The sequence below is a fragment of the Pongo pygmaeus genome, chromosome 6 (genome assembly GCF_028885625.2).
Source record: "Pongo pygmaeus isolate AG05252 chromosome 6, NHGRI_mPonPyg2-v2.0_pri, whole genome shotgun sequence".
NCBI lineage: Eukaryota > Metazoa > Chordata > Mammalia > Primates > Hominidae > Pongo > Pongo pygmaeus.
In genome coordinates, this window is record NC_072379.2 from 21,467,317 (window position 1) to 21,490,295 (window position 22,979).

A 22,979-nucleotide genomic window follows, 5' to 3' on the forward strand; every position below is an offset into this window, starting at 1 on the left:
AGTAAACACAGATTGAGAAATAGAAGATGACCCAGTGGCCTTCCTTGTTCCTCCTTCTAGTCATAATGTATCCTTTCCTCCAATAAAAGTAACTCTGAACTTTACAGGAATGGAATCATACACTACCCCTGATAACCTCCATTCTACTTTCTATCTCTATGAATTTACCTATTCTATGTACCCCCTAAGTCAAATTATACAACATTTGTCCTTTTGTGTCTGGCTTATTTCACCTAGCACGGTGTCTTGAAGTTTCATCCATATTGTAGCATGTATCAGAATTTCATTCCTTTTTAAGGCTGAATAATATTCCTTTGGGATCAATCGATCCATCTTTACCACATTTTGTTTACCCATTCATCTGCAGATGGACATTTAGGTTGTTTCCACCTTTTGACTATTGTGAACAGTGTTGCTATGAACACTGGTGCATAAATATCTGTATCCCTGCTTTGACCTCTTTTGTATATATACACAGAAGTGGAATTGCTGGATCAAATGGTAATTCCATAATTTTTTGAGGAACTACCATACTATTTCCCATGTATTTTTTATTATAAGCATCCTAGTGGGTGTGAAGTAGTATCTGATTATAGTTTCGATTCACCACAAATTGGGTGATTCAAGAGGAACCAACTCTGGCTGACTTAAACTACTAATTGGGTGATGTAAATTTTTATTATTTGAGTTGCAAGAATTCTTTATATAATCTGGATACCAATCTCTAGATAGCATCTGTGGGTTGTCTTTTCACTTTCTTCATAACATTTATAATACAAAAGTTTTTAGTTTCGATGCAGCCCAATTTGGATTTATCTCAGGAATGCTAGGGTGTTTCAATGTAAGATAATCATCCAGTGTAATACATAATAATAAAATATAAAGAAAAACACATCATCTCAATACACACAGAAAAAAACACTGGGCAAAAGTCAACATCACTTCATAACAAAACACTTAGCAAACTAAGAACAGAAGAAAGCTTCTTTAACATGATAAAGGACGTTTATTTAAAAATCCACAGCGGGCCAGGCACAGTGGCTCACGCCTGTAATCCCAGCACTTTGGAAGGCTGATACGGGTTGATTGCCTGAGCTAAGGAGTTCGAGACCAGCCTGGTCTGGATAGATGGCCCAATTAAAGAATCAAAATAAAGTGAAAGAAATCAACTCTAAAGAAACACAATTTTGCAAGTCATGTATCTGCTATGGGGTTAATATTCAGAATTATGTAAAGAACTTCTACAATTCACAGCAAAAAATCAAATAATCCAATTAAAAATGAACAAAGTATTTTTCCCCAAAGATGATACATAAATAGACAACAAGCATATGAAAAGATGCTCAACATCACTAATCATCAGAGAAATGCAAATCAAAACCATAATGAGTTACCATTCATATCCATTAGAATGGCTACTATTTAAAAACAAAAACAAAAACAAAAACAGAAAATAACAAGTGTTGGTGAGCTGTGGAAAACTGGAACCTTTGTGCACCACTGGAACCTTTGTGCACTACTGGAAGGGATGTAAAATAGTGCAGCTGCTATGGAATAACAGTACGGCAGGTTCTGTTACAAGTTCTGGTACAGACATACAATGAAATACTATGCAGCCTTAAAAAGGAAGTCCTGTCACATCCTGTAACATGGATAAAACTTGAGGACATTATGCTAACTCAAACAAGCCAGTCACAAAGAGACAAATACTATTTGATGCCACATGAGGTACTTAAATCGAGGCAAAAGTAAAATAGGGACCGCCAGGAGCAGCGAGGAGGGGAGTGGGGAGAAGAAGAATGGAGAGTTATTGTTTAATGAGTATAAAGTTTACCGTTTTTCAAGATAAAAAGTTTCTGAATCTGTTTTACAACACTGTAAATATGTTTAATTCTACTGAGATGTACAGTTATAAATCTTTAAGACAGTATTTTATGTCATGTGTTTCTTACCACAATGAAAAGAAATCAATTCCAGGCAGATTACAGATCTAAAAGAGAAAGGTAAAGCAATAAACTTTTCATTAGATAACATAGGAGGATATATTCAAGGACTTGAATTGGAAAAAAGATTTATTAAATGGTATGCCAAAAGCACTAAAGAAAAAGATCACTAAATTAGGCATTAAAATTAACTTCTATTTTTCAAAAGACAGCCTTAAGAGAGAGAAAAGGCAAGGCAGATAGATGGGAGAAATTATTTGAAACACACATGAAGTGTACATATCAAAACATATAAATAATTCCTAAAAGTCAATGAGAAAAAAGCAAATGATTCAAAAGAAAACCAGGCAAAGAACCTGAACTGGCACTTCACAACATAGGCTACTGGTCAATGACATATGAAAAGGTGCTCAGTCTCAGTTACTAAGGAAAATACAAATGTAAACCAAAATGAGATATCAATAGACACGAGGAAGAAAACTACAATTTTAGAAGAGTAAACTGTACAAGGTATTGGCAAAGTAGAAGAACTGAAGTTCTTACACAGCTGCTGGTTAGAGAGTAAACAGGTATAATCACTTTGAAAAACTCTTTGGCACTATCTCTCAAATTTACACCTACAGATATCCTTTGACCCATCCTTTTCAATCTCTGATGGAAAAGTTTATTAACTCAGCAGGCCTCGTTGCACATTCCCAAGACAGGCCTGTTTTCAGGACTGGCTATTGGCTGCCTCCTATCATAGAATGTTATGTCTGATAAGAAATGTTTCATGTGTCTGAGGCCTTGGGCCATGCTGTACTGGTTTAACCAGATAGTTTATGCTAACAATGTGATTTATGGTTGACACCTGCTTTTTCTCTGGGGATCTGGAGCCTGACCCTGAAGTCAGTTGTGCAGGTACTACCAAATGCCTATGTCATGACTGACCCCTAATAAAAACTCTGGACACAAAAGCTCAGGTGAGCTTCCCTGATTGGAAACATTTTGTGTGTGTTGTCACACATGTTGCTGGGGAAATGACACATGTCCTGTCTGACTCCACTGAGAGGGCACATTGGAAAGTGAGCAGCTGGTTCCTTCCAGACTTTGCCCATGTGCCTTTTCCCTTTGTTGATTTTTACTTCATATCCTTTTGCTGTAATCAACTATAATCATAATCATAAGAACTTCTGATTACTACGAGTGGTCTTGGGAACTCCCAATATCACTCCCAGGCATATTCCCAACAAAAATGCATTATTCATGTTCACCAAATGATGTGTACAAAGATACTGTGTATCAACATTAAAACAGAGCCAAACTAGAAAAAAGGTCCAAATAGTTATGTAATTATAGCATAATATTAAATAACAAAAATGAACAAGGCCGGGCGCGGTGGCTCACAACTGTAATCCCAGCACTTTGGGAGGCTGAGGTGGGCAGATCACCTGAGGTCAGGAGTTTGAGACCAGCCTGACCAACATAGTGAAGCCCCATCTCTACTAAAAATGCAAAATTAGCCGGGCATGGTGGCACATGCCTGTAATACCAGCTACTCGGGAGGCTGAGGCAGGAGAATCACTTGAACCTGGGAGGCGGAGGTTGTGGTGAGACGAAATCATACCATTGCACTCCAGCCTGGGCAACAAGAGTGAAATTCCATCACAAAAAAAAAAAAAAAAAAAAAAAAAAAAACTATGACTACATGCAAAAGCATGAATCTTACAAATGTTAAAAAGAAAGAAACCAGGCCGGGCGCGGTGGCTCACGCCTGTAATCCCAGCACTTTGGGAGGCTGAGGCGGGCGGATCACGAGGTCAGGAGATCGAGACCATCCTGGCTAACATGGTGAAACCCCGCCCTACTAAAAATACAAAAAATTAGCCGGGCGTGGTGGCGGGCGCCTGTAGTCCCAGCAACTCGGGAGGCTGAGGCAGGAGAATGGAGTGAACCCGGGAGGCGGAGCTTGCAGTGAGCCGAGATTGTGCCACTGCACTCCAACCTGGGAGACAGAGCAAGACTCCGTCTCAAAAAAAAAAAAAAAAAAACAAAAAAAGAAAGAAATAAAGAAAGAAACCAGACACAAATGAATATTGTCAATCCTCCCAGCCAAAGGCTACCAGGAACATAGCTGTAGTTGAACACGTTAGGTTCATTATTCATTTCAGCAAGGAATAACACATATAATTGGGAATTGTGGAATGTCTCAGTAAAAGAGTATTAGAAAAGACTATTACAGGATTCAGGTTTTGGTTAGGTGATTTTGGGTTTCTTCCAGATTGGGTGCTACCAGGAAGCGGGGACGATTTTTGATTTAGGACAGAAATTATCTTTGGAGAAAAGTAAAGAGGAGGAGGGAATAATTTGGAGGGGTAGGAGGGGAGCTTCCAGGGTACTGCTAATGCCTCCCTGGAAAGAAAAATAAATATTTCGGGGTTGAAAAATGATGGGAAAACAGAAAGCTACTGGCAATAGTTTGGACACTCTTCATCCAATTACAAAACACGGTCAATGGACTTTCACTACAAGATGAAGCTTGCTATGCTCACTTGCCTATCAAGTCAGTATTTAAGAGAATGACAAGATGAAGCTTGCTATGCTCACTTGCCTATCAAGTCAGTATTTAAGAGAATGTGTTACTTGTTGAAATTCAAAATATATTAGGTGAAAAACATATCAAGCATTTGCATGAAGTCCACTGGCACTTATTCAAGCTTTCAAATCTCAAAACTATGTATCTGGACAATGCAACACTGAACTTCTATCAAATTCAGCTACTTTGATTCAATAACAAAAAAGGATATGAGAACATTTAGAGATCTCTATCTTCTCGAAGAAAACAAGTACAGCAGGCTGACAATGAAGACCTAGGAGTTCAACTGCTGAAACACTTCAGATCAACTTTTGATGTTTTAAAAGGAACAAAAGAGTATTTTTTTAAAGTAGCAGGCAGGCTAAAAATAACCCAAAATGTATTTTTTTAATTAAAATATACTGGACACGTTAAAGAGCAGATTAAACAGATGAAGAAAGAATGAGTGAATCAGACAATTGATCTAAAGCAATTATCTAGCAGATAGAGGTAAGAAGGCAGAAAACATGAAAGAATTGTTAAAATATCTGGAGGACAGAATGCAACATTTTAATATTCAACTAACTGGAGTTCAAAGGACAAAATGGAGAGCACGGAGAAGAAGAAATATTCAAAGAAAAATGGTCGAGAATTTTACAGAACTGATAAAATACAGGAAATCATATAAATATACAAAACAAAACAAATGAGAAAAGCCACAGTTAGCTATATTGTAGTAAAATTGGAAAATACAGTTATATAAAGAAGACCTTAAATATCAGAGAGTCACCCACAAAGTCACCCACAAAGAAATAGCAACTACGCTGATATTAACTTCTCAATTGCAAAACTAGGGCCCAGAAGATGTTAAAATATCTTCAAAGTGCTGATGGAAGATTACTATAAACCTAGTCTATTCAATAAAACAACATTTCAAGGATTAGAGTGAAGTAAAAATATTCACAAAGTCTCAGTCTACCATCAATTTGCCTTTACTAAAAAAACTTCTAGGCTGGGTGTGGTGGCTCACGCCTATACTCCCAGCACTTTCAGAGGCCAAGGCGGCGAGTCACAAGGTCAGCAGATTGAGACCAGCCTGGGCAATATTGTGAAACCGCATCTCTACTAAAAATACAAACATTGGCCAGGCGTGGTGGTGGGCACCTGTAGTCGGAGCTACTTGGGAGGCTGAGGCAGGAGAATCACTTGAACCCAGGAGGGGGAGGTTGCAGTGAGCTGCGATCATGCCACTGCACTCCAGCCTGACAACAGAGTGAGACTTCGTCTCAAAAAAAAAAGAAAAAAAATTCTAAAGAATGTACTTGGGGGAAAAAAAAGGAAACCAATCTGAGAAAGATGATCTTAGATGCAAGAAGTAATTGTGAGCATGGGAAATGGTAAACATATACATAAACATAATACTGTCCATATAAAGTAACAGTAATGATGATGCCTAACATATAGTGTTAAAAAAAAGAACTTAAATACTCAACAGTAATAGCATAAGTATTAAAAGGGTAGTTATCAGAGTTAGGATGTTTGTGTGGGGATTTAAAAATATTAAATAGCTTTATCAAGTAGAGTTTGAACAGTTATATATATATATATATATTTATTTATTTTTGAAACAGAGTCTTGCTCTGTCGCCCAGGCTGGAGTACAATGGCATGATCTTGGCTCGCTATAACCTCTGCCTCCAGGTTCAAGCGATTCTCCTGACTCAGCCTTCTCAGTAGCTGTGATTATAGGTGCCTGCCACCCCGCCTGGCTAATTTTTGTATTTTTAGTAGAGACGGGGTTTCGCCATGTTGGCCAGGCTGGTCTGGAACCCCTGACCTCAGGTGATCCACCCGCTTTGGCCTCCCAAAGTGATGGGATTATAGTCATGAGCCACCGTGCCTGGCCTGACAGTAATATTTAAAGGTTAACAAAATAATAAATATGTGTAATGTCTACAATAATAGTAAGAGAAGATGGAATTTTTTTTAAATCATGCAAAAAGAAAACAGGCCACAAAAGCACAAAAGAAATGGGAAAAATAAAAAGCATTTGAAAATATAGTTTTAAAAAAGGGACAATAGGTCTGCAATCCCAATAAACGTAAAAGCCCTACACTTGCTAGAAAAACAACATAGGTAAGATTAGACTAACTACAATTCTAACTATAGGCTATTAAAAAAAAAAAACATTAAAACACAAAGACTCAAAGAATGAAATTTATAAAAACGATATACTAGGGAAATTATAACCAAAAAATATTGGGGATAGCTATAGTAGTATCAAACAAAATAGTTTTTAAATAGGCTTCCCAAATTTAGCAAAAACAAACAAAACATAGGATGCCTAGTTAAATTTGAATGTCAGATAAACAATAATTTTTTCAAAAGGAATAATGAATATTTAATTAAATGTTCAATTAAACAAGCTAGAAAAGGAGCAACAGAATACAGCCAAAGAAAGTATTACTTGAAAATACTAATAAGAGAGACAAACCAGTAGTGAGGTTATCCCCAAAATAAGCAAACCTCCCACCAAAACTCTATAGGTAGCATAAATCGGTAATATTAGGACCAAGAAGTACATATAACTAAAGATACAGATTTTTGAACACATTCATTAAATACTACAAACAACTTTATCACAAGTGGTGCAAGATCAGAGATAACCAGCTCCACACGTTTATGTCTTTCCATGCCAGACTTTTTTTGTAAACTTTTATTTTAAGTTTAGGGGCACATGTACAGTTTTGTTCTATAGGTAAACTCATGTCATAGGGGTTTGTTGTACAGATTATTTCGTCACCCAGGTATTAAGCCTAGTACCCATTAGTTATGTTTCCTGATCCTCCCCCTCCTCCACCCTCCACCCTCCAGTACACCCCAGTGTCTTGTTCTCCTCCATGTGTCCATGTGTTCTCATCATTTAGTGCCCCCTCATAAGTGAGAACACGTGGTATCTGGTTTTCTGTTCCTGTGAAAAATGAATAATTTTTGCAATATGTAGAATATACTTATACTAAAAAAGTACTCAACGTTTATCTGAAATTCAAATTCAATTGAGCATCCTGTATTTTATTTAGCAATTCTACTCTAAGACAAAAAGCATTTTTAATGATAGTCCGTACATTACAATAAAATGTTCAATTTCCTAGAAAATGGTAATGAATCTAAATTTGTAAGCTCTCAAAAAATAGCCTCAAAATAAAGCAAAATTTGACAACTTTAGAGACAAATGAACAAATCTATCCACAAAGTGGAAGATTTCAACACAGCTCTTCCAATTATTTACAGACCAATGATACAAAACATTAGCATGAATTAAGGGCTACCTAACTGTCAAGTTTGACTTCTGGCCTACCAATAAAACCGAGCACCCATTAATTAGTGAATACACATTCTTCTCAAGAACACATATACAGTACAATTCACAAAAACTGACCCGTCTTAGATCATTAAGCTTCAACAACATTTTACAGAATTAGTATCATTTAGATAATATTCTTTAACTATATTATATTTAAGTCAGAAAGGAGTAACAAAAATGTAACTTAGAAAACCCTTAAAAACAATTCTAAGTAATTTATGAACACAAATAATTTTAAAATATTTAGCTCAAAACAAAATTAAAATATTATTTTTAAGATTATGCAGTGAAATCAGAATTTTTTTTTTTTTTTTTTTTTGAGATGGAGTTTCGCTCTTGTTACCCAGGCTGGAATGCAATGGCATGAATTTGGCTCACCGCAACCTCCGCCTCCTGGGTTCAAGCGATTCTCCTGCCTCAGCCTCCCGAGTAGCTGGGATTACAGGCATGTGCTACCATGCCTGGCTAATTTTGTATTTTTAGTAGAGGCGGGGTTTCTCCATGTTGGTCAGGCTGGTCTCGAACTCCTGACCTCAGGTCATCTGCCTGCCTCAGCCTCCCAAAGTGCTGGGATTACAGGCGTGTGCCACCGCACCTGGCCAGATTTTTTTTTTCTTGTTATTCTTGGCTGATTGAACTTAGAATCATTTTAACAATGTTACCCCACCACCACCACCCCCACTCCCTCACTAATTCCATTAGACTGTTGGAATTAAGTAGACACATTCATGTGGCAAGCACCAAGATATTTATACTATTCAATCTTCCCATCTAAGAACATGATCTGAACTCTCCATTCAGTTCTTGTGCATCAGAGATCTTTTTCTTGTCACATTAATAAAATCTTAGCTAGTATCCTGGTTATACTACCATTCCCACAACCCTCCAACACCTTCTGTGCCCCAGGAGGCCAAGCTCTCCAGATTGCATCACCCAGGCTTTCTTGCCCTTTGGCTTATGATTGGGCAACCATGAGCACTACTAACAGGTCAGAGCAGCAGCAGGAAGAACTCAGCTGATTCCCCCAGCTCTGTCTTGACCTTGCCTCTGTGCTGACAGTGGCTGTTTTCCTCTAGAGACACAGCACCTGTAGGTGGTTCCTCCTCTGAATTCCAGTTTCACGAGCCTGATAACCATGTGCCCTCCCTTTGCCTCGGCAGGTCTAAGGGTGGCAATGGCTTCCCATTGTTGCTAGTTACTGGGTGCTTCACCATTCCTTGTTGGTTCCCTTACTGTGACCACGCCTTGTTAAGTCATTCCTTTGATAAACTCTTTTCAACTGAACTGTTTTGTATGGGTCATTTGTTTCTTTTCATTATCATAACAGATACAATTAGATGGTGAATTTTGTGACAATGATCATTCATTAGAATGCCATGAAATGGAGGGAGCAGTGGAGTTGGAAAAAAGCAGCCTTTTCCAACTATCATAACTATACCATTGGTGTGGGTAAGAATAATCAATTGATGCTAATCTAGAGTGTAAAACCTGATGAAAAGCAAGATACAGCCATGTGCCACATAATGACATTTTGGTCAGTAATAAACCACACTTATGACAGTGGTCCCATAAGATTATAATTCTGTATTTTTACTGTATCTTCCTATGTTTAGATATGTTTATATAATACTTATCATAGTGTTACAACTGCCTACAATATTCAGTACAGTAACAAGCTGTACAGTTTTGTAGCCTAAGAACAATAGGCTAAACCATATAGCCTAGCTATGTAGCAGGCTATACCATCTATGGTGTTTGCACAATGACAGAATCACCTAATAACACATTTTTCAGAATGTATTCCCATCGTTAAGCAACATATGGCTATTTGCACAGTCTTTAAGTTTTTTCCACATTGATCGCTTTTATTTTTAATTAATTAATTTATTTTTGAGACAGGGTCTCACTCTGTCACTCAGGCTGGAGTGCAGTAGTGCGATCTCGGCTCACTGCAGGCTTGACATCCTGGGCTCAGGCAATCCTCCCACCTCAGCCTCCTGCAGCTGGGACAAGAGGCACATGCCACCAGTCCAGTAGAGATGGGGTCTCCCTATGTTGCCCAGGCTGGTCTTGAGTTCCTGGGCTTAAGTGATCCTCCTGCCTCTGCCTCCCAAAGTGTTGGGATCATAGGCATGAGCCACAGTGCCCAACCACTTATTGTTTTTTAATTGAAAGGGAGAAAAAAGTAACCATAGAGTGGAGACACCGAAAAAACACATTTACCATGAGATCAAAATTAATATCAATGGTGTGACAGGTGAACATCATACGCCTTCAGATGTGGATGCCTTGAGAATGAAACCACACAATTTACCTAGTATTGTGGCCTCATATGCATAACCCGAATAATAATCAAGAGGAAACATCAGACAAACCCAGAATGAGGAACACTGTAAAATAACCTGCCAGCATTCTTCAAAAAAATGTCAGTATCATGGAAGACAGAGAGCATCTGAGAAACTGTTACAGATTAAAGAAAACTAAAACAATATAAAACTATATATATGATGTGATCTTAGACTGAAACCTGTACTGGTAGGGGAGGAAAAAAAAAACTACAAAGTCCATTTTGAGATAACTAACAACATTGAAATATTTTATAAGGAGAGAGAAAGAGAGAGAAGACAAACACATGAATTTGGGAAAGAATACACAGGAGTTCTCTGTATTATTCTTACAGCCTTTCTGTAAGTTTTTAATTATTTCAAAAGAAAAAGAAAAAGCACCATGAATATTGCTCCACTACTGTAGTTCTTAACTCTTTGTTTCATGAAATCCTGGAAAATACCACGAACGGTATAGATTCTATTCCCAGGAAAATCAACTTGCATCAACACATAGAGGTCCAAATATAACTGCAGGGAGTTCAAAGACCACATAGGCTAAGGATCACTGCTCACTGCTCCATCCTTTTCCAACATTTAGTATTTGCAAAAGAGAATTTTGTAGCCGGCATAATTTATTTTATTTTATTATTATTATTTTTTGAGATAGAGTCTCGCCCTGTCACCCAAGCTGGAGAGTTATGGTGCGATCTTGGCTCACTGCAACCTCCGCCTCCGGAGTTCAAACGATTCTCCTGCCTCAGCCACCCTACTCGGGCTGGGATTACAGGCACATGCCACCACACCCAGCTAATTTTTTGTATTTTTAGTAGAGACGGGGTTTCACCATGTTGGCCAGGCTGGTCTCGAACTCCTAACCTTGTGATCTGCCCACCTTGGCCTCCCAAAGTGCCGGGATTACAGGCGTGAGCCACCGCGCCTGGCCACCAGCATAATTTTTGTTTCTTTTTTGAAAGCTCATTTTTTTGTGCCTTGATATATGCAGGATTTTTTTTTTCAGGATCCTTAAAATCAAAAGAAAACCAGCAAAATATGTCTAGGTACAGACACGTTTTCATAATGTTCTTTAGAATACAGTGAGCTCTTTTATTCTTCAGATCATTTTCAACCCTGGAAAGTCTTCCACAATGACACATTTGATTCATGCTTTTGTTCCACTTCTGTTGTCTCCTTTGCAGTCATCTATTAGTTAAATCTCTATTTTTTTCTTTCATAGGTATCATTTTCTCTCATCTATCAATCATTTTCATCTCTGTTCTTTTGCTGTACATTCTCGAAGAGCATCTAATGTATACTCTCTCTATCATTAATTTGATTTTTTGTAGTGTCACTTCTACAGTAATCTTTGGGTAATCTTTGGGTTTAAGGAAAAGCCACAAAACAATGAATGATCGACTTAGTGGAAAATTTCCCTATTCTTTAGCATAGACCTTTTCATATCTTCATTTTAAAGGGATTTTTTTAATTAACGATATTTTAATAGATTTTTAAAAAGGTAATTGGAGAAATTATATCAGGCACTGGTAATAAGACACAAAGTTAACCTATAAGTATCTCCTATTTTCTCCTGAATTAGAGCATGGGGTAAAAAATGACTTCTAATACTGATTTATTATATTCTCATTTACAGATACTATGTTTTTTAAGAGTTAACCATTACTGTTTAGAACAGTCATTCTGAATGTTCAGAATAGGCATTTGCTGACATAAAGAGAAATTATTTCATTCTTTAAAATTCCAAGGAAAACTGTATAAATAGCTATCCAACTAAACCTCTTCACTGCAAATGTTCTCTTGCTCTCAAAAAGTACTCTCACTAATGAAGGCAGAAAGAGAAGGATGAGGGGAACCTATTTCTTTTGTTTAAGGAACTGAATTTCCCATAGACCTTCAGATGGGATCACAGTTGTAAAAGACAACTAAAATGTATGAAATTCTGAATGGCATGAGCAAGTGCAATTTGTGTTTGTACACAAAACCAACAAAGGGCTGGATCCTTTGACATTTAATCTGTTAAGTAAAAGTATAGGAAAACCTACTTTACACAGCAAATATGAGTGCATGAAACTCATTAGCCCCAAAAGGATTTCTGGCAGAAAACACAAATTATTGGGATACACTTATGGAATGACAGTGCCAAAGCTGGGAGAGAAGATGAGAAAGGTTTGACTTTGAAGGATGAGTCAAAGGGCACAATCAGGCCTTGACAAGGCTATTCCTGTGGGGTAGTCTCAGACTTTCAGGCTCGTCCTGTGGACAAATTTTTAGGTTTCCAACAGTTTTTAACCCTTTAAAACACAGTAAAAATTCTTCTCCCATCTTATTATTATTTCATTTTCTTCTATGTCATGTCTTCTCTCTCCAATCCAATTACCTGTATTTTCCTCCTAGATACAAGACAGATCTTTGCATCTCCTGAAGCACTAGAAGGTAGTATTCCAAAAAGCAACTGTTTAGTAATTACTTGTTTAATAATCGAAGCCTTAAAGTGATGCATCAGAAGAAAGACTGGGGTATTCTGAGAGATGGTAAAATGTGCTGCTTTGAACTTCCTTATATATTCTTTACAGAAATGCCTGCAGGAATCAATTCAGCCTTCTTTCAAAATAAAACAAAATGGCTGGGCACAGTGGCTCACTCCTGTAATCCCAGCACTTTGGGAGGCCAGGCCAGGTGAATCACTTGAGCTCAGGAGTTTGAGACCAGCCTGGGTAATATGGTGAAACCTTGTATCTACAAAAAATACAATAATTAGCTGGGCATGGTGGTGCATGCCTATGGTGGTGCATGCCTATGGTCCCAGCTACTCAGGGAGCTGAGGTGGGAGGATGGCTTAAGCCCAGGGGAGTTTAAGGCTACAGTGAGCTATGATCATGCCACTGCACTCCAGCCTGGGCAACAGAGCGAAGAGTGAAACCCTGTCACACACAAAAAAAAGACAAAATACTTCAATAGGGGGAAAAAAAAAATCCTGCCAAGTCGAGGAAATGAATTTAACTCTACGGTTGTTGCACTGAAGGTCTATGAAAATTTTGAAAGAATCAGATAAGAATTTCTTTAACTAAAATTTAGGCCAGACAAAGTGGCTCATGCCTATTTGCCTATAATCCCAGCACTTTGGGAGGCCAAGGTGGGAGGATCACCTGAGCCCAAGAAGTCAAGGCTGCAGTAAGCTATGATCGTGCCACTGCATTCCAGAGCACTCTGGGCAACAGAGCAAGACCCTGTCTCATAAATAAATACTCTTCAAATTTAGGCACAAGAAATAAAGTGAGAAGTAGCTAAAAATTTATCATACTTCAAATTTACCCAGTATGGTATTAGTTGGAATATTCCTACTACAGCCCAGAAACCCAATTCAAGTAATACAGTCAAAAAGGGAAATGTTTCCTGGAAGTGGACTAGGATGCTAGTCCTTACTGTGGCAAGGGCAGAGCTGGAAATGATCTTCATGGGCAACCAGAACCAGGACCTCAACCCCTGCCGGACACTCCCTTGACCTCTTTGGCTCTGCTTCTCTCGATGGGTTGGCTTTATTCCCTTATACACTGAAGAACACGACCCCATTTGCAGTGAACACACGGTAATAGAATAACTGAGTACAAGTATCTCAAACACATAACAAGAAGTCCAGACGTGAGGTGTATGGACAGTCCTAAGCCCAGAAATCAAGGGAAGGCTCTGCCCTAATCTTCCTTCTGTCACCTTCAGTGTGTTGACGATAACTTCTCTTAGGATCACAAAGTGGCTGCAGCAGGGCTAAGCATAATGTTCTTTCACAGCAATGTTCAAAAGCAGGAAGGAAGGAGTAAGCTCTTTTCACACAATTCTTTATTTTCTCAGAAAGCTAAATCTCTCCCAGAAAATCCCTAGCAAACATCTCCTTATCCAGACCTAAGAATGATTACCTGAGAGTCTAACACCTTTAAAGGTCTGCTAGAAACATTTATCACTGGCTACTATCTATTCTTTCTGAGAGCTGCTGCCTGTGAGAGTTCAAGACTACCTTTGCTAGCCAGGCAAAGGTGGTCTTCTCTTCCTCCCATAACCTGTTTTGCCACCATAACTTGTTTGGCCATGATCCAAGCCCCTATTCTTTCTGTATCTCAGGGTGGTATAAAAGTGTCAATCATCTAGCCATTTGAGTTTTTTTTTTTAATTGTATAACTCCCATGCACACATGTGCACATAAAATTTGTAAGCTCTTTTTTCCCCATTAAAAAAAAAAATCTCCTTATGTATCACTGGCTACAAAAAATTGGTCAAGTGGTCATTCCACCCACAAGAGTATATGGGAAAATGAATATCTGGTATTTTTATCTACCTTTTTTGGTTTTTTAAAGGAATAGTCCTTACTAACAGGGAAAAAGGAACAAGCAGTCAGCAGTGTCTAACACTTCCAGCAACAGTTCCTGTGCCTTATATCCAGTGGTCCTCCCTACCAGACAGAAACCACCTTTCTTCCCTTGGTACCATTTCACAGTCCCAAGGAAAGACCTTTATTTGCCTGTGTTGGGTCAGGTTCCTACTCCTGAACCAACCTGCTGTGACCCTCAGAGGGCGAGGGCCATTGTGCTAGATTTTGCCCATTTGTACTTGCAGAAACCTAGGAAGTGTGTAGGAATGAATCCTAAGAATGTTAGACCAGACAAGAAGGAATGTAACGTTGGACTTGGTCAAATTTATCAATATATGAGAACATTAACCAGATATTTTGGATGCAGTATATTGGCTTGAGTAATCAGGGAATAACTCTAACAATTTCCTCAACTGGTTGGCTAAAACCTGGATCCACCAGTGGCTTACATTAAATGAAGCTTAGATGCCAGAACCTCCTTGGTATACTGTAAATAAAAGTTATTCAAGCCAGGTGCAGTGGCTCATGCCTGTAATCCCAGCACTTTGGGAGGCCAAGGTGGGTAGATCACCTGAGGTCAGGAGTTCCGAGACCAGACTGACCAACATGGTGAAACCCTGTCTCTACTAAAAATACAGAAAATTAACTGGGCATGGTGTCGGGCACCTGTAATCCCAGCTACTCAGGAGGCTGAGCAGGAAAAGTGCTTGAACCCGGAAGGCAGAGGTTGCAATGAGCTGAGACAGTGCCATTGCACTCCGGCCTGGGCAACAGGAGCAAAACTCAGTCTCAAAATAAAATTTATTCAAAAGGTTAGAAAATAAGGAATACTGGAGTGTATTTAATACCTATGACTGATCTGTTCACTCATCTCCTAACTACATCCCAGGAAGGTCTAGAGAACCCACTCCTTCACCAAGCCTTTGAGAAATACATTGGTGAAGGGAGCAACAACATCCCTAAAAAGCTCTTTAGTGCTTGTTCCCTGCAGGCTAGAAATAACAATGGGAAAGGCTGTCAGAGAAATAGACTCCCTGAACCCAAGGGAAGGATGAAAAGATCTCTGAGTCACAGGAGCTAACTGGTGACGCTTCATGACAGAAACAATGGGCACATGGCTATACTTTATAAGCACGTGTAGAGGTAGAGTAGGAAAAGAGAATGGCGTGAGCTCTAGAGATCTCTGGTGGTGGCTGATTGGTGATGGTGTCCCTAGGACTAACAGAGATGGGTAGCATACTAAAGCCATACCTCAGGGGTTACACTGGAGCTGCCTCTCTCTACCAAAATATTACACCAAAAGTAATACTGCATTCCTAGAGAAACTGCAGAGATTAGTATCGCCAACAAAAACTTAAGATACAGGATGATAGTTAATGAGTGGTGTGTGGAGGTATGGCAGGCCCTAGAGGTAAATCACAGTATAGAACCCTAGGATTTTAGAGCAAAGCTATGCTAACTTCTGGAGATCATTACTCTCCCTTTTGAGAAAGAGCCCTTGCTTGCTACTAGGACTTAGTAAGGACTGAACACTTTACCATTGGCTACCATTGGCTATGAGTCGCTTAGGCTGCTCATCATACACTCCAAGCAGTGTACATGACTGCACATTTTGTGTCAAAGGAGTGATGGCTATAAATATGAATCCACACTGATTTGTGGTCAGCAGCAAATGGTTTGACTGGAAATTCAGAAACTTAGAATAAGGTTGGGAAACTTGTGGTAAGATGTAGAAAAGAGCTATGTCAATAAACTATTCTCCAACAGGACAAAGTGTGAGAGTATTCGTGTCCCATGCAAATGATGACCAATGGATAATCTCAGCAGAGGAGGCTCTCAATAACCAAGTGGACAAAATGACTCATTATTTTACCAGCCACTGTTTCCCTTGCTCAGAAGGCTAATGAACAAAGTTCATATCCTACTGTGAGAGCAGTAGGAATGAAGGTCATGCATGTGCTCAGTGCCACAGGCTTCCACCTGTCAAGGCTGACCTGGCAACAATCACGGCTAAGTGTCCAACCTGCCAACAGGAGAGGCCAACAATGGTGCCCCGATAAAGCACTGTTCCCAGGGGGTCTGGGCAGCCATCTGTAGCAGGATGATCACACTGGACCGCTTCCATCTGAAAAGAACACTGCTTTTACTCAATGAAGATTTCCTTCTCTGCCCACAACATTTCTGTCAAAAACCAGCATCCTTTCCCTTACAAAATATCTTATTCACCATAATGGCATTCTAAACAGTATTGCTTCTGGTCAAGTACTTCATTTTAAAGTGAATGAAGTGGGCCGGGGGCGGTGGCTCACGCCTGTAATCCCAGCACTTTGGGAGGCCGAGGCGGGCGGATCACGAAGTCAAGAGATCGAGACCATCCTAGCTAACACAGTGAAACCCCGTCTCTACTAAAAATACAAAAAACTAGCCGGGCATGGTGGCAGACGCCTGTAGTCCCAGCTACTCGGGAGGCTGAGGCAGGAGAATGGCATGAACCCGGGAGGCGGACCTTGCAGTGAGCCGAGATCTCATCACTGCACTCCAGCCTGGGAGACAGAGTGAGACTCCATCTAAAAAAAAAAAAGTGAATGAAGTGGAGTTTTGGTTCCATTATGGTGAGGTTAAGCCACCTACATCCCATAAAGTTGTTCCTCCCTCTAATTACAACTATAAAGTTTGAGCAAACTTTTAAAAAAACAACTACCTTAGGCCAGGCGCGGTGGCTCACGCCTGTAATCCCAGCACTGTGGGGAGGCTGAGGTGGGTGGATCACCTGAGGTCAGGAGTTCAAGACCAGCCTGGCCAACATGGTGAAACCCTGTCTCTACTAAAAATACCAAAAATTAGCCATGCATGGTGGTGGCTGCCCATAATCCCAGCTACTCAGGAGGCTGAGGCAAAAGAGTCACTTCAACCCGGGAGGGGGAGGTATCAGTGATACGAGATTGTGCCACTGCACTCCAGCCTGGGCACCAAGAGTGAAACTCCATCTCAAAACAAAGCAAAACAAAACAAAACAAAACAAAAAACTATATGAGGATCTGGAAAGTAAATAAAAGCAGGCAGATTGTGGAGGGAAGTAAAAAGTTGGAGAAGTGACCTTACAGGGTGAGTTTTCTGTTTATTTACTTTTTTCTCATCAAGTTTTTCCTTGAGGGTGGGACAGCTTCAGTCACTAAGCAGCACGCATAGGTGGCTAAAACTCTGATAGGAATTGTTTTCTTTCTGGTCAGAGGAAGCAGGGAAAGGAGCCAAAGAAAGACAGGGAGTCAGAGCAAACTCCTGGAGCAGAAACAGCAGGTGAACGAGCTCTCCACTTTTATGTATGCACCTACACGGGTCTCACCTTAACCTCTGAATCACACATGCACAGGACAAACCCAAACCAGTTTAGCAAAGGCTTTGCTTTGATAACTGAATTGAGATTTGAACCACTGCCTGCAAAAGGCAAAACAATGTATAATCCAGCCTACCTGGGTTGATTGCCTGCTAAAACAAAAGTAAATGCATTCACAAGGGTATTATAAAGGAACCCAGAGTCTATACAAGATAACAGTCATTATGTTCAGAGAGAGAGAGAGAGATGTGCACACTCCAGCCAGTCCAGTGCTATAATCTTATATAATATAATCATGCAATCACATATCTCCCATCGCCTCTGTTGTATTCTATTCGTTCCAAGCAAGTCACAGGTCCTGTCCACATTCAGGTGGAGGGAATCACTAACAGGTGTGGACAGAGGCAGAATCAAGGGGTCATCACATGAGGAATAGAAAAGAAGTTATCACTATCAATTTGACAGAGATTAGAAGGATTCTAAGAAAATACTGCAGCTTCCTGCCAACAAACTTGACAACTTAAGTGAAATGGCCAAATTACTTTAAAAAATACAATTTATCAAAATTGACACAAGAGGAAGAAAATCGAAATAGCCCTATATTCACTAAATATTATCAAAATCCTTCCCAAAAAGAAAACTCCCAGCAGCTGTGGGCTCTCACAGTTTACAGGTCTTAATCCTCAAGGGAGAAGTGCTTCTTTTGGGGAGACACAACATTATTTCCACTGAACAGAGAGCTGAGACTGTTAACTCAGCACTTCTTGCTCCTCATGCCACTTAGCCAAAGACAAGTAAGGCAGGTACTATAATAGCTAGGCTGATTAATCCTGATTATCAAGGAAGAACCAAGTTTAAAATACACAATGGGAAAAAAAAATACTCAATGGAAGAAGGAAACAAATTGCCTGGAACCTAGGATTTTCTATTAGATTTGTTTATTATGGAAAGTTAACGGGATATTAGAGCAAAACAATATGGCCATTTATTGGTACATACACCCCAGAATGAAGGTTTAGGCCACCCCACCAGGCAAAGAACAAAGACCATCTGAGGTGACTACTGAGGACCAAAGGAACATGGAATGGCTAGAGGAAGAAAGAAATGACAGATACCTGCCATGATCACATGAAAGGTACAGAAAATGAGAACTACAATAGTTTGGCAGATATTCTTCTTTGTTTTGATATGAATATATACTGAATATATTAACGAATTCTTTTTTCCACTTTTCCCTGTCTAATAATACTCTCTAATATAAGGTGTATCGACTCTGGCTGGGCACAGTGGTTCATGCCTATAATCCTAACACGTTGAGAGGGTAAGGCAGCAGGATTGCTTGAGGCCAGGAGTTCAAGAGCAGCCTGGGTAACACAGTGATACCTCTTGTCTCTACAAAAAGTTAAAAATAAAAAAAATTTAGCTAGGTGTGGTGGTGCACACCTATAGTCAAGAAGCTAAGGCAGGTGGATCACTTGGGCCCAGGAGTTTGTGGATGCAGTGAGCTATGATGGCGCCACTGCATTGCAGCCTGGGCGACAGAACAAGACCTTGCCAAAAAAAAGGAAATGGCTAACTCTGTATCTCAGTATATCTAAGTTTTAGGATATCAAAGAGGGGATGTGACTCAGCTAGTGGAATACATTCATATCAGCCAGAAATGTACAAAGCACAATATGAACTACAGCATCTCCTCTTTAAGGGAGTGGTTAGCATGCTTTCAGTTTGCTAAGCAATAGTTACATCATGTTAAGCAGAGCATTTAGCTTTATCTGGCAGTTAAACAAGGTTTAAATAGGTGTGTATGTAAGCCAGGCTGGCAAAGGAATGGCCTATGCTGGATGGTCAACTGGCACCACCACCACTGTTGTCTAGGACAGAAAATTAAGTCTCCCAGAATTCCTTTCCCTGTGTGGTTCTGGGTCAGAGGCTTCTATGAGTTTTAGAAGGTGGAAATGAAGCAGAAGCCATTATTTTTAAGAGGTCAGGGCAGTCAGATGCAGTCGCTCCACTGGCCTCTCCTAAAGCTCCACTTTATCCCCGTGGCAGGCCTCACAGACCTTTCCTTGGGCTCCCACACTGAGTCCTACTTTGGCAGCGAGAGGCAGTTTCCTAGCACTTCTCTGCCCTCTCCAGAGCTGCAGGTTTCAGTCATCAGTGCCTATTCCTCTGGTCTTCCAACTGTAGCTGTATCCAGCTCATTCCCTACTCCTATTTTAAACAACATGTCCAGTATACAATAAAAAACGTGCAGACCTTCACTTCTCTAGTCCTCCCACATTTGCGTAGGCCTTAATTAATATATTAAACTCCTCACTCCTATAACACTTACAGTGGCTCAATGTTTCCCTGACTGAGCCCAGACTGATACATAGTCATAAAGTGCTGCCAAAACCTCTGGGGCTTTGCCTCTGGGTAATGGAGCATTTCTCACCTACGGCAGAATCCTTGTGAGCTGAGCTGTAACTCCAAGAGCCTCATATCTGAATATCCCTTTTCTTGGTTCTTGGCATATTCTTTTTCTATGTGTAAGGTTTATTTTGCTAATAATAATCATTTTATTGAGCATCAAGTAATCGTCAGGTATTACTGGCACTCAGGCTACAAAATGCAAATGATATCTTTGTCCTTGAAAAGTCTGTACTTATTTATTTTTAAAAAAACTACATATACAAACCAGGTGCGGTGACTCACGCCTGTAATCCCAGCACTTTGGGAGGCCAAGGTGAGCAGATTGCCTGAGGTCAGCAGCTTCAGACCAGCCTGGGCAACATGGTGAAACCCTGTCACTACTAAAAATATAAAAATTAGCCGGGCATGGTGGCATGCACCTGTAATCCCAGCTACTCCAGGGGCTGAGGTGGGAGAATTGCTTGAACCCAGGAGGCGGGGGTTGCAGTGAGCAGAGATCGCACCACTGAACTCCAGCCTGGGTGACAGAATGAGACTCCATTTCAAAATAAATAAATAAATACATACATACATACATACACACACAGCTGTTTTTCTAAATACAAATGGTAAAACATAACACTGACCATATCTTAGAGATGCTCCCACATCATTACTTTTAGAACTATCTTATTCTGTTGAAGGGATGCATAGTCTTTTTTTTTTTCAGACCAGAAAGTTGTTACTTTAAACAAAGACTATAGCATCACTTTGAACTATATTAACATTTTCAGATGAAGGCATGTCTGGCATGTCCTTAGTTTAAAAGAAGCAGCATATAATATAAATCATCACAATATAATGTGAAAGTACACAAGTAAAGGTAGGTACATTGTAGCAGGAGGATCTGTGGCACAGAAGAGGTGTCATGTGAGTTGAGTTTTAAAGGACAAAATTGTAAGATGAGAAGAAGAAGGATAATCAAGGCAGAAGGAACAAAGGTATGGAGGTATACGATGTGCTGTGGGAATGAAAGGGAGGCACTGTGGTGTGGTTAAAAGAATAAAAAGAGATGAGGTTGAAAAGGAAGGTTGAAAGCAGAAGGCAAAGCATCTTAATGCCATCATTCTAAAGCGTTCCAACCTGGTTTGAATGCAGCTGATCCCAAAAGACCACTGCTCTCATCAAAACAAGAAAACACCAGATAAACTAAACTTAATACTTTTCTGTAAAGCCATGAAAAAGCAGTAAATGAATGCCAAGAAGTCTAACTGAGCCCATTTCTGGAGAAGGATGAGTTCTTCACAGAGAAACAAAAGCCTGTTTCTAGCGACCTTGAATCAATTGCCTGTCTGGGTACAAGTGGGCAGAAAAGGAGGTCTCCCATAGGTGGAAAGATTTTGCTGAAACAAGCCAAACTTTTAGTGAGACTGTGGACTGGTATGATTAATTAGAATCTGAAAGAGTCCCAAGTGTAAAAACAAATCTCTTGACCTGACAATTACATGTAATACTACAAGAGAATCTTAGTAAGTGCTGGCGGGAGCACAGTGAGAGACAGAGAGAGATCTCCCAATGCTGTGTGGTGCTTGGGTTCCAGGGCCCTGCTATAGTTGCAATCCAGAGGTAAAGTAAATTAATTTAATCTTCAACCCAACTGCCTCCCAGCTGCAATCTTGCTAAAATCAAAGAAATCAACCCCTCGTCTAAATGATACAGAAAGCTAAGGTTGGGCTATAAGTCAAATTTCCTTAATCTCATTTGAATCCAGAGGCAAACTGAAATCAATTAAAGCCACTGCTCAGCCCCAGCTCAGCTTGATTCACTGTCAAATTTGAGCGATCACCTTAGCTACCTGCTGGAGGAAAGAACTGCTCTCTTTAACAAAAATAAAACAAAAAGTATTACCTAGTTCATTCTCTACCCTTCTTTTATACAAAAGGTCCAGTATGCAGTTAAAACTTCTAAGACATGTGAAGAAGCAAATGAGTACAGGCATACCTCATTTCATTGTGCTTTGCAGATGTTGTGTTTTTTACAAATTGAAGGTGTGTGGTAATCCTGTGGTGAGCAAGTCTGTTGGTGACATTTTTCCAACGGCATGCACTCCCTTCATGTCTCTTTACGACACTGTGGTAATTCTTGCAATATTTGAAGCTTCTTCATTATTGTATCTGTTATGGTGATGTGCGATCAGAGATCTTTGATGTTACCATGTAATTGGTTTGGGGTGCCACGATCCTAAGCCCATATAACATAGTTAACTTAATCAGTGTTGTGTATGTTCTGACTGCTACACCAACTGGCTGTTTGTTCCCCATCTCTCTCCCTCTCCTTGGGCCTCCCTATTCCTGAGACACATTGATATTGAAAAAAGGCCGATTAATAATCCAACAATGGGCTCTAAGTGTCCAAACGAAAGGAATAGTCGCATATCTCTCACTTTAAGTCAGAAGCTAGAAACGGTCAAGCTTAGTGAGGAAGGTATGTTGAAAGCCAAGATAAGCTGAAAGCCAGGCCTCTTGCATCAAATAGTCAAGTTGTGAATACAAAGGAAAAGTTCTTGAAGTAAATTCAAGTGCTACTCCAATGAACGCACAAGTGGTAAGAAAGTGAGAGTCTTACTGTAGACATGGCAAAAGTTTTAGTGGACTAGACAGATAAAGCCAGCCATGACATTCCCTTAAGCCAA

The 22,979-nt window shown here is 39.8% G+C and overlaps 1 protein-coding gene across 19 annotated transcripts in view; it reads right to left on the reverse strand.

Moving 5' to 3' along the window:
* Nucleotides 1-22,979, reverse strand: part of TPST1 (tyrosylprotein sulfotransferase 1) — a 148,144-nt gene that overhangs the window by 36,613 nt on the left and 88,552 nt on the right. For 8 of the 19 annotated variants that reach the window (XM_063668329.1, XM_054495241.2, XM_063668331.1 and 5 more), the window contains one exon: nucleotides 16,557-16,687. The exons of the other annotated variants lie outside the window; for them this stretch is intronic. In XM_063668329.1, the coding sequence (XP_063524399.1) occupies nucleotides 16,557-16,687 (131 nt within the window). The remainder of the gene's footprint in view (nucleotides 1-16,556; nucleotides 16,688-22,979) is intronic. 19 annotated transcript variants of the gene reach the window in all.